The sequence below is a fragment of the Spermophilus citellus genome (assembly GCF_964194105.1).
Source record: "Spermophilus citellus genome assembly, chromosome: 2".
Lineage (NCBI taxonomy): Eukaryota > Metazoa > Chordata > Mammalia > Rodentia > Sciuridae > Spermophilus > Spermophilus citellus.
Window position 1 is genome coordinate 32637933 of NC_138183.1, and position 12883 is coordinate 32650815.

Sequence of the window (12883 nt, forward strand, 5' to 3'; positions counted from 1 at the left end):
AAGCTGAAATATAAAGAAGCAGATTCTTTAGAACAGAATTTTCTCCCTGCCTGGAAAAAAAATAGAAAACTCTAGCTAGGGTTGAAATCAAATGGGGGTAAAACCAAGGGTTGTGTAATATCACCCATCTCCATCTACAGATTTCTTGAGAGACCATTAAGATTGCAGGGCATAAAGGTTTCCTGTGCTGATTTTCTCATATTTCTAAGCAAGGAAGACATCAAAAATGTCTTTTGGTGCTTTCTTGTAGAGGCATACCAATAGCCAAAGCCTCATGAAATATCACTAACTGTTTACTATTCAGATATTCATTGGCTCTACATTTGTGTAGAGTGAGTAGTTATTAAATTGTTTTAAAATGGACTAATGAGTGAATACAGCCATGGAGAAGCTGAGTAGTAGCCACTAAAAATGTTTAACTAAAGCAAAAGGGATGAGTAATGGCACAAACTATTTTTTCACTACATCAAAAGTTTAAAAAAGATGATAATTTTAAATATATGATAGTCTATTAATCTTGAAACAGATTATGATAATTCTAAACCCTACTGTCACTTTAATAATATCAGCTCATCTACATAACAGTCAAATTTCAGATTTAAGGATGTTTTCAGGTATAACTTATGCCATGTAAGTCACCAAGATAATAAAGAACTTTCTTGACATGGATGGGATATATATGTGTTGGTTACATAGAAAGGATGAGGTGATGCTGGGCATAGTAGCACATGCCTGCAATCCCATAGATTTAGGAGGCTAAGGCAGGAGGATCACAGGGCAATTTAGTAAGATCCTGTTTCAAAAAAAAAAGAAGAAATTAAAAAAGAGCTGGGGTATGGCTCAGTGGTAAAGTATACTGGGTTCAATCTCCAGTACTGCCCCCCCACCTCAAAACAAACAAACAAAACACTGAGGTAAGATTGAGAATGTATAAAAAATGGAGGGTATTTGTAAAATATATTCTCTACTTAAAATAATTTTGCAGCTTTAAATGATAGTTTTAATTGAAATCTTTTCATTTTAATGTACTATACTAAACTTGCATTGCCTTATTCTTGTCCTGTGCTAATATTTTAGTTATGTTTCTGCTGTTTAAATTGTTTTCACAATTAAATTATTTTTCTTTATGTTAGAACAAGTTGCCATGTATATCTATGGCAGTATATCTTCGTAAACTTACAGTTATCTCATGTATCTTTTTCCCTTGGAATTTTCTGCCCTTTCCCAGTCTTGTACAAACATAATTATTTCTTATAACCCATTTCTGTCCTAATTTTAACAATTAATTTTTACCTATTTTTTGCATATAATGCATTCACATGGTTCAAAAATAAAATAAAAATGATATAGAAAGGTGCATAGTAAAAACATTTCCCCACTTTTGCCCCTCTCCCTCATTCCTTCTTCTACCCTCATCATGAGCTAAAAACTTCGATTAGTTTTTTATATGTCTTTAAAAAGCTTTTATATCTTTAACCTTTTTTGGTGTTTTGTTTCTAAAATGTTATGTTTTCTTTGCAATTTATAAATTATTTTACCCCAAATCTATTCACTTTACAATACACCTTGGAGATATTTCCCATTTATTAGTTAGATCTCATTGTCATCATTCTTTTTCCAGTTCCATAGTGTTCCATTGTATAAATGTACCACTTAAAAAAAAAAACAAAACAGTTTCTTATTGATGGGATTTGGGTTGTTTCCAATCTTGTTTTTGTAAATACTGCTGTCATAAATAATCTTTCACATCCTGGTGTGGTGGTGAACACCTGGAATCCCAGTGACTCAGGAGACTCAGGCAAGAGGATCACAAGTTTGAGGATACTCTCAGAAACTTAGAGAGACCCTGTTTCAAAATAAAAACTACAAAGGGCTAATGGTGTGGTTTTTGTGGCAGAGTACTTCTAGGTTCAATCTCCAGTCCCCCCTGCCCCCCCAACAAAATTCTACATACATGATTTCTTATTTGTGCATGTTTATCACTAGGATAAATGATTAGAAATGGGTCAAAGGGTATTTGCATTTTCAGTTTATACAGCACTAGATGAGAGTACTTATCCATAGCCCTACACAGTGAGTTGACAGGTGGGAAAATTTTTCTTGGCATAGTTTTAATCTGTATTTCTTTTATAGACAGAATTGAATATATTTTCATTGCTTGAGAGTAATTTGAATTTCTTTTAATGTGACTTTTCTGCTGATTTTTCTCTCATGTTGCTAATCTTTCTTTTCAATTTTAAGATGCAATTTATATTTGCCCTATATTGTTGTAAGTTAAAATGTCTTTTCCAGGTTGCTTCCCCCCAGCCTTTTTTTGGTACTGGGAATTGAACCTGGGGCAGAGAGCATGCTAAGCATGCACTTTACCACTGAACTACAACTCCAGCCCTCAGGTTGTTTTATGATGTTGCTTATGTTTGTGGTTTAAAAACGTAATTTTACAGAGGAAAACAACAAGCATACAGAGGTTATATTTTGCCTAAGTTTATGCAAACCAGTTAGTGGCAGAGCTAAGGCTATAATTCAGAGTTAACAAGTGATTATAAAAAAGAGGTATAAGAGAAAGAGTGAAAATAACTCATGCAACACATCGATTTAACAAATACATTTAACCAATATATATTTAGCACTTACTATGTGCCATGCAGTTTCTAAACATAGGTGACCAAGACAACATCATATCATAAATTGACAAAGCACAATCTTCTGGGTAAATTGAAAAGTTTCCCAAGCACATGTCCATGCATGTTCATAGCAGCACTATTTACAGTAGCAAAAAGTACAAACAGTCCAAATGTCCATATGGATGAATGGATAATCGAATGGTGCTATGTGCATACAATAGATAATATCAATAAAAAGAATGAAGTGATGATACATGTGATAGATAACCTGAAAGAACATTATGCCAAGTGAAAACAGCCAGACACAAAATCATATATGATTTTGCTTACATAAAATACATATAATAGATAAATCCATAGAGAGAATGCATACTGGTGATTGCCAAGGATTGAGGAAAGATGGAAATGGGGAGAAACTGCTTAATGGTAAGAGGTTTTATTTTAGAGTAATGGAAATGCTTTGGGACTAAATGGAGGTGTTGGATGCACATATAAATGTAACAATTTTAACTTACAACAACATAGGGCAAATATAAATATAATATGAATGTACTAACTACCCCCATGAATTGTTTACTTTAAAATGGTAAATTTTATCGAGGTATGGTGGTGCATGCCTATAATCCCTGCAGCCGGGGAGGCTGAGGCAGGAGGATCACAAGTTCAAAGCCAGCCTCAAAAAAGGGGAGGTGCTAAACAACTCAGTGAGACCCTATCTCTAAATAAAATGTAAAATAGGGCTGTGGATGTGGCTCAGTGGTTGAAAGTCTCTGAGTTTAATCCCTGGTATCTAACCCCATAAAGGTTAATTTTGTGTTGTGGGAATTTCACTTCAATAAGTTATTTTTGAAAATCAGATGGAATGGCTGGTTATAGGTAAAAGGGAAAGGTCATGTTCAGATATATTGAAATTAAAATTTTGGAAAGATACCCACTTAGAGATTTCTAGAAGAAACCAGAAATACAAGTCTGGAATTAGGAAGAAGGGTGAGAGCTATAAAGATTTGAGGAAACAACAGCTGGAAATTATGAAAACAGATGAAACTTCAGGAGAGTAGAATTTATATAGAGATTATTATCTTGGGGGCAGAGCTTCTGGGAGTTAAAGAGGAGGTGCAAACTAAAGGAAATGAATGGACGGTCAGAGGGGTAGGGAAAAACGAATTACTACAGTATCATCAGAGTCAAAAGAAAATTCTAAAAGGAACAAGTGGTCAATAAATTAATCAGAGAAATAAAGAAGTATAAATATTGAGAAAAGAGTAAGCTCAGGTAAATTAGGTCACACTGTACTTTATTAAAACAAAGTGAAAACACTGAACATAACAAATCATGTTCTGTATCTTGTAATATAAAACAAAACTGCAAAATATGTTGTAAAAGATGTTTCTTCCTAGATAATTTTGTTTGCTTTGATTTGGATAAATAATGTTTAGACAAAGAAAACTATCATAAAAATCATGTAAAATCTAAATCAAGATCTATAAAATTTTACTGTTAGAATTTCTTTAGTACCTAACTAGGACTGAAGACTATATACATCTCTTTGGATTTAAAAAAGATTCATTTGGGCAAATGATAGGTCTAGAAGGAGTAAGAACCTGACATAGTAACATTAATGACTTAAGTTTATAATAATGTTTCTTCAACTCACATCTAATGTTTTGAGCCAAGGTAAAAAAGGGTTAAATGTATAATAAGTTATGTATATTAAAGTGAAAAACTTCATTAATAAAGGTTAATGTCACTAGATGAGTCAAACCTATTTGTTACTCCCAATTTTTATTCATAAATAAAGCAGTTCATTCATATATATTATTAGGGTGGATCTTAGTCTTTTAAATTCTTAGGAAAGTTTTAAAATGGGAAAAAACCCATTAGTATTAGTATGTTTACTTTTGGTATTTGTCAGTTGACTGAAAAAAATACAAGAATTGAATTCAATTGAATTGAATTCAATGACAATTTTAAAGAAATATGTTTTATTAATCATATCAACTTCCAAATGTCATTGGAAAAATACCTATATTTGCAAGACATACAGTCTATGGATAATGCTTTATACTCATATGCACTTGTAAATACTATGCATAACTTACTTGCTTTCCATAGTCTCTGGCACACATGTTAACACAGTGTTTCATTTTTTTTTTAATATTCACAATTCTATGTGGTAGGTAGGTTAGTAATAGGATCCCCATTTTACAGAGTCTTAAAAAGTTAAACAGTGTAAGGTCATAGTCTACTGAGTGACATTTAGTGGTTCCAGATCCCTTGAATATGAATGGAATATAAGTCATAATCTCAGATACTATTTTCTTTTTAATTATGCTATATTGACTCTGCAGACAACCCAAAATTAATAGGTCCTTATCATCCCCAAAAAAGCTAAGTTATCCTTAAACATCAACTTTCTCATCTCTTTTGTTCCTGTAACCTAAATTTGAGGGTTTAATGGAATCAGGGGTGTTGAGTCTGGAATACGGGAGTGGGGCAGCAGAGGTCTCCTATATCCCTCAGGTTTCTCTCGTCTTCTTTGACAGGGATTGGTTGAATAGAAGGTGAACTTTCCTATGTAATAGCCTCTTCTTCAGCGCCAAAACATCTCCCTCTATAGGCTTTGAAAATGAAATCTAGAGCTCCTCTCTTCCCATTTGTAAATTGAGAATAATTTCCAATGTAATTGTAAACTGTATTCAGATACATTCTAGGTGCATTTCTATTCATTCATTGAACAAACATTCTAATGTCTAAGCGACTTTGGGTCCTTTTTGTCCCCTCTTCCCCTTTTGATCCATCAGTCATCCACACTCTTCCTCTGGAATTTTGGGGATCTTCTTTTCCTCAGTATTCAAACGTGTTCATAATATCTCTCATCTAATTGTTAGATTGCATGAGTCTTAAAAGACCACACAAATGCAATGTTTAGGTCCAGATTTTAATAAATTAACTTAAAAAAAAACCCTTAAGACACAATCAGGAAAATGTGAACACTGATTAGATATTTAATGATATTGAAGAATTATTGTGAATTTATTTTTTGGTACAATGGTTATATGAGGATATATAAAACATATTTTCTCTTTTTATATACACACTGAAATATTTATGCATGTCTGTGATTGACTTTAAAATGGTCTAGTTGTAGTGTACAGTTGGAACAAGGCTATGAATTAATAATTATTGAAGCTGGGTGATGGTTACATGGGATAAGGTTCCTGACATTATTATTTATTAAAACTTTCCATATACATAATCTCTCATCTTAAAACTCCTTTGGATCAATAACTCCATTACTCTATCGCTCATTCTTATCTTTAAAGAGGAATACATTTTAACTCTACTCGTATCCTTTTTTCTGGTTCCTCAATAGTGATAGCTAGTTACTGTATCCACTAATACCATTGCTCTTGGTAAGGTCACTTTTTTTTAATATTTATTTTTTAGTTTTTCGGCGGATACAACATCTTTGTTTGTATGTGGTGCTGAGGATCGAACCCGGGCCGCACGCATGCCAGGCGAGCGTGCTACCGCTTGAGCCACATCCCCAGCCCTCACTTTCTAACTAAAAAATCCAAAGGAAGCTTTTCAATTCTTACTGCATCTATGTCCATTCATTAATCCAAGAAATATTTACTGAACCACTGAATGTAAAAGGAATTCTTTAAATCCTATTATAAAGATGAAACAGAAATGGGTCCTCTTCTGCTAGAAGTGTGTCCCTTTGGCTTTATAACACCATTCTGATATGGTTCTTCTCCTTTTTTATTGTCTCCTTTGAAAGTTTATTTTCCTTAAACCTTGAATGTTGGTGTTTTTAAATTTATGACCTTGTTCCCATCTACACACCACACTTTATATGCACTAATAACTGCAGCTCAGACCCTACTTTGGAGATCCAAACTGGTATATTAAAATTCATGCTAGTCATTACTACCAAGATGCCCACAGGATCCTAAAATTCAAATTGTTCACAAGTGAACTCAATGACTTCCTCTCAAAATTGTTCCTTAACTAGGATAACCTACCTTGATAAATAATATCATAAAAAATAGAATACCACTCAAAATAGCCATTAGTCTAAGAGGTTAGGGTAAGAAGAGGGTAAGAGGTCAATTACATGGAAAATGGGAAAAAAACATTCAAAAGCAAATAGTGTGATTCTCAAAGGGTGTTAATTGCATTATCATCTTCACTTGGAAACTTGTCAGATTAAGCAATTATCTGGCCCTACACCAGCTCTACTGAATTAAAAACACTGGAGGTAGGCTCTACATTCTGTTTTAATAAAACCTCCAAGTGATCCTGGTGCATGTCCAAGTTTGAGAATCCTTGAATTAGAGCATGGGTACAGGGCTTTCATATAGCTGCTCAGGCTAAGGTTGGGGAGTTGTGACCCGAGTGTGTGAGAACCCAGGCCAAGACCCATTTTTTCTTCCATTCTCCCTTATTCTACAAAGAAATAATGGTTACCAAATTCTAACATTTTATCATTTTTAATAATAATTTATATGGTAGAACATATGCACAGTAAAATATATAAATCTTAAGAATACAGATTGATAAATTTTTAAGTAGCCACCATACAGATCAAGATGTGGAACATTTTCAGTACCCTCGAAAACTTCCTCATATCACTTCTTAATCATTACCCATTCCTTAGGTAATCATGAATCTGATTTGAATCATCATAGCTTTGTTTTGTCTATTCTTGAAATTCAAAGAAGTAAAATATAAATAAAAAAGTGTCTGATTTCTTTCAGTCAACATAATGTCTATGCAGTTCACTCATGGAAGTTGAATATATCAGTAGTTAATTCTTTCTAATTATGTATTGGGAATATATTATAATTTATTTCCATCATTAACCTGCTAATAGGTATTTAAGTTGTTTGAATTAGGAATTAAAATATTAGGGATGGGAATATAGCTCATGATATAGCACTGGCCTAGCATGTTTAAGGTCCTGGGTTCAATCCTAAAGCACCACAAAATAAACCAACCAAACCAAACCAAACCACACGGATTGAATGTTTGCTATTATAAATAAATCTATCATTTTCATACATGTCTTTTGATGGAAAGAGGCACTAATTTCTCTTAGGTATCAACAGGACTTATGTTTGTATCTGTGTGCACGTATTTGGCTTTAGTAGATATATTTATCAGTTTTCCAGATAATGTACCAATTTATATTCTCGTCAAAATACCTCTGCTCTAGAATTTTGCTCTTCATGTTCTAGCCACTAGTAGCTTTAAACTTTACCATTGTTCAGCCTAGTAAGACTGTTAGGGTTATACTATTTTGCAGTCCTGTTGAGAGTTCAGAACTTTCTATCTCTGCCATCTGCTAATCCCTAAAGAGTAATCTGCTGTTTGTACCTATATCACAGTATGATTAATAGCAATAATGTCGATAACATTCTTGGAGAGTGAGTATGTTCCTCCAACAAATGAAATGCTTTAAATATAAGAATCTGTCACTTTTATTTAGAACATAAGGTTAAATATATTCCATTTATAAATGAAATTGAGACATGTAAGTTATTTATCAAGAAACTAAGTTCACAGAAAGTCTTGTAAAATTCTGTTTACAAAATTATCACAAAAATAAAAACATAATAACTAATGTGAGAATGGTTGCTCTTCACAGGTTAGTAATAACAATGAATATTTACATACTATGACTGTTGATATTCTACAAAAATACTTATAAGACACATGGGCCAACTTTAAGAATCATGTCTTTCATCTTTATATTCCAACATAGTATCTGTTAAATAGTATTTTTAACCTATGCTGAATAATTGAACATATACACATATACATAAATGTTGATGATTAAATAATATCATACTTCTGAGTTCACAAATACCAGAATTAAGTAGGATAGACAATACTTGATCAGAATACTTGATATCCAACATATCAGAAAGATTCATTAAACAAATGGAAATGAACTTTAATAGGGAATCAGTACTGTGGGCATCTATCCATAGAAGACTTAGGTGATTCATTTTATCATATTCTCTCTCAGTACATAATCATGACTACATAGAATACATTTGGCAAATACTTGTTGAATCAATATTTATACCTCTATAAATCTCTTAGATCCAACTTCTCCTTTTTATTAGTTTGAACTACAATAGTTTTCAATACACCTCCATTTTACTCCTTTTACAAAGAAGCTGTGGTTGCCATACTAATCCTCATAAGCTATTTTGACAATATGATTTTTATTTTTATTTTCTTTTTTTTTAAAAGAGAGAGGAGAGAGAGAGAGAGAGAGAGAATTTTTTAATATTTATTTTTTAGTTCTCGGCGGACACAACATCTTTGTTGGTATGTGGTGCTGAGGATCGAACCCGGGCCGCACGCATGCCAGGCGAGCGCGCTACCGCTTGAGCCACATCCCCAGCCCTTTATTTTTATTTTCAAATTTCCTAAATGGCTCCTTAATAGCCAGGACCTTTCATAAAACAAACAAAAAAACAAACAAAATGCACAAAGAGTGCATAGTACAAAAGCTTGGCACCAGCATTCAGCTGGAAATACTGCTACATTGCTGAAAATTAATGAACTTGAGCTGGCAAAATTAGTTATCCCTATGTGTTAAAATAAGAATGTATTCCTATGCAAAAAAATCAGTGTGTTATGTATTAAAAGTAGTGAAATAAAATATAGATAATTTAAAAACAATCTCTGTTAAGTTCTTCAGTTTCCCAGCTGTTGTTTACTGCTGGGTTTCTTAGGGCCCCACCTTACACAAGAATAGTTTGGCAATCTGCTGATGACCAGTAAGGAATTTGTATCCAGATTTTTGGGCTCCTACTCTGCAGTTCCCTCTGCTTCCCAATTTTTGCTCTTCAAGTTCCAGGCACTAGTAGCTTCAAACTCTATCTTGGTGTGTTCAACCTAGAAAGACTGTTAGGGTTATACTATTTTGCATTCCAGTCTGGAAAGTGCCTTTTAGGAAAAAGCAGAGATGAATTTGGTACTCTACTAATATGCTCTCCTTCTCCGAAGAGTTATAGTTTCTAAGATTATGCCTATGCTGATTATTCTCAATGCATTCAAACAGTGTGGGTATGTTGCTCAGTTCTTATTATTGATGTTTCTGGAAAGCACGTTAGTCCAAAATAAGCAGTCATGGCTGAACTAAAAACTAGTGATGAAAGTCTTTTGTTGGTTTCTCATTTTTCTGTTGGTTTCTTTAAACATTTCATCAGTGGTTATTTTATATTGTGACTTTAATAATGTCAATATTTGATTTTTTCACAGACTAATCTATTGTTTCTGATGACTCTCATTCACTGTAGATTACTTCCTTATGTGTTTGGTGATCTTTCATTGTGAGATCATGTTTATTTTAACATAAGCTATTCCTGGAAACTTAAGGTAAAGTTGTTTACTCTAAAGAGCAGTTGTATTTGTGTCTGCTCAGAAGCAGACCTGGGACATATCATCTCTGGCTCTTCTTTGAAAATCATTTTACATCATTTATTGTCTTATTCCTGCCTGTTCTATATTACTTCTGATTTCTTATTAAGTACAAAACCAAAACAATACCAGGTTTAATCAGGAAGAGCACAGTACTAAAAAGGTATTATCATTCTTGTTTTGGAAATTCTACTTAGCACTAGTATCAATTAAAGACATGTTACTTCTTTTGTCAAGTATAGAAAAAAGAACAGCAACAGAAAAAAAGGGGGAGATGTGTAATTATCAAAAACTCCAAAGTATCAGGTTTCATATAAATTATAATTCTATTTATCCTTTGACAGTATAAAACACCCATAATTTAAAAAATTAAAAATGGAAACAGAAAACAATGTACTACATCTTATAAAGAGATTTACAGCTAAGATATCTGGTTGTACACACCCCTTTTCTCAACCATTTTGTCATATTAATCCTTACAAAGATGTCATGGTGTTGGATCATCAACATAAATCCTCATTTTTGCCCAACATAATCTACTTGATGTTAAGTTCTTCCAACCTACATTTTTGAAGTTGAATTTTATACATGTATGAATCAAAATGAAGAATCTAAAGGGTATCAAAATTTTAAGACTGGGGCTAATCTCAATCTGAACTGTTTATTTTTTTATGATAACATGTTAAATGGAGTTACCTTCCCTGAGTGAATAATTTACCAGTTGACAAGCCTAGGTGAAAGGTTATAAATACTTTAGCAGTAGTTACACTGAGATTGAAAATGAGGGCCATTAAAAAAATTACTATAATGAAAAGCAAATTCAGTAAAAATAACTTTGGAAAAAACCTGACAGACCTAACTGATAAGAGCACATAACTAGAATATTCAGTAGTATATCTTAATGTCAGCCTCTTTTATATGCATTCAACTAATGAAAAGATATTTTCTAACCCCTCAATTAATCAGTTCTATCTGATCACATTTTTTTAATGGGAAATAACTAACAGTTTCTGCTCGATCCAGCTCATTTTTATTGCTTTTTATCCCCAAAATATAGACATCTAAAATAATAAAAAGAAAAATGCCATGCAGTGAAAAAATATCTTATTCACCAAAATTTTAAGGAGAGAAAAATTATTTTCAGGTAAGTTTTTAAGTTAAATTTAGAAGTTTCCATTTTCTCCTTTTAATGTGTTTAACCTTTTAAAATCTGATCTTTTGACAATGTCTATAAAATCTTGAAATTATTGCTATCAGCAATATAATTTAGATTTTTTTAAAAGTTGAAAATACAGAATAAATAAATTTATTTATGCCCCCAATGCTGATCTCAAGAGAAATTACATCTTGAAATGTAAAAGTAATGTTAATTAAGTAAGTAAATTTAAGCAGGGAAAAGTACAAAAATTCTCATTTATTTCTTCCAGTATTTAAACCCAACCAATTTTAACATTTTGTGTATTTCTTTTTAGTTTTTCTTTTTTCCCTATACATAGATTTGTAATATACTTTACTCATATAAATTTTGTTTCCTTCCCCACCCCCGCCCCACTAAACATGAGATCACAGAACAAATTCTATTGTTTGGGAAAACTGGTTAAGAGAATACAGTCTCTAATAGATAACTAACTGTGCTTTAGTATTCACAGTTTAAAGACTATTTTCAGAAAACATGAAGCCTAAGAATCAGTATTTGTGGTTTCTTATCTGCCTATTGTATAATTCTACTAATCAATTAACAAATACCAAACGAAATGTTTAATTTTCAAGGTAATTTTACTTCTCACCTTTTGAGCTGCAAGATGAAGGGCTGTTCTTTGGCTATGGTCAGTTTTATTGACATTTGCTCCTGCCTTTAGGAGAGCATCTGCGCAGTCCAGTCTGTCAGCCAGTACACAATACATAAGTGGTGTTCTCCCAAATTGGTCTTCTTTGTCTTTCAGAGCTGAGTTTCCTGTGAGTACAAGAAACAGTGATATTTAATAATGTCTATCACTAATATAAGTAGGAGTTACATTAAATGTTTATTATTAAGCACTCTACTAGTGCATTAGATATATTTCTTCATTTTTACTTACACTATGAGGTAGATATTACCATTCCTGTATTATGGAAACTGAGGTTCAGACAAGTTAAATAACCTGTCTACATTCATACTGAAAGTAGGTGGTAGAGCTAGAATTCAACTGATTAATAATTCTACAGGACATTTTTCCTCTAAGACTGAATAAACATTTTGGGATACGGAGTTACTTATGTTCTTCCCTCCTTTGTTTGGTTAACAAATGCTTATTTAGTGCCAATCATATACTAGGCAATGCATATGTTTTTGTAAGTGACACAAAAATGAATCATGGTTGGTTTTACATTCTGTCCAAGATGGACAAATACACAATATCCTGATCTTCCTGCTAATTACCACTAAAAACCCTGGACAAAAAAGTAAAAAGAAGTAAGAAGACAAAAGTAAAAAGAAGACAAGAGAAGGCAGGCTGAGGAGGGTCTTGTAAACTTGACAATCTGGTGGCAAGTAGCCTGAAGTTTTTCTTCTGTATCTAGCTATCCTGGTGCTAGAATAGCCTAAAATCTGGAAAACCACATTGGCACAGATATAATATTTCCCAAGAGATAACTGCTCTCTCCAGTCAAAAGATCAGGTAACCCTGCGGAGTAAACTCTTTTGATTAAACCTGCTCTACTCAAAGCACATACTAAAAAAGAAACCACACCTCTTCTTCCCAGTAGGCCCTGCAAAGACTATGGGGAAGAGTCCAGTCAACCATAGCTGCCTAAATTAAGCAAAGGATCACAATGAG

General features: G+C 32.9%; 1 protein-coding gene across 4 annotated transcripts in view; it reads right to left on the reverse strand.

Annotated features, from left to right (window-relative positions):
- Positions 1-12883, reverse strand: part of INVS (inversin) — a 186380-nt gene that overhangs the window by 152333 nt on the left and 21164 nt on the right. For all 4 annotated transcript variants that reach the window (XM_081280878.1, XM_081280876.1, XM_081280879.1 and 1 more), the window contains exon 3: positions 11855-12021. In XM_081280878.1, coding sequence (XP_081137004.1) covers positions 11855-12021 — 167 coding nt within the window. The remainder of the gene's footprint in view (positions 1-11854; positions 12022-12883) is intronic.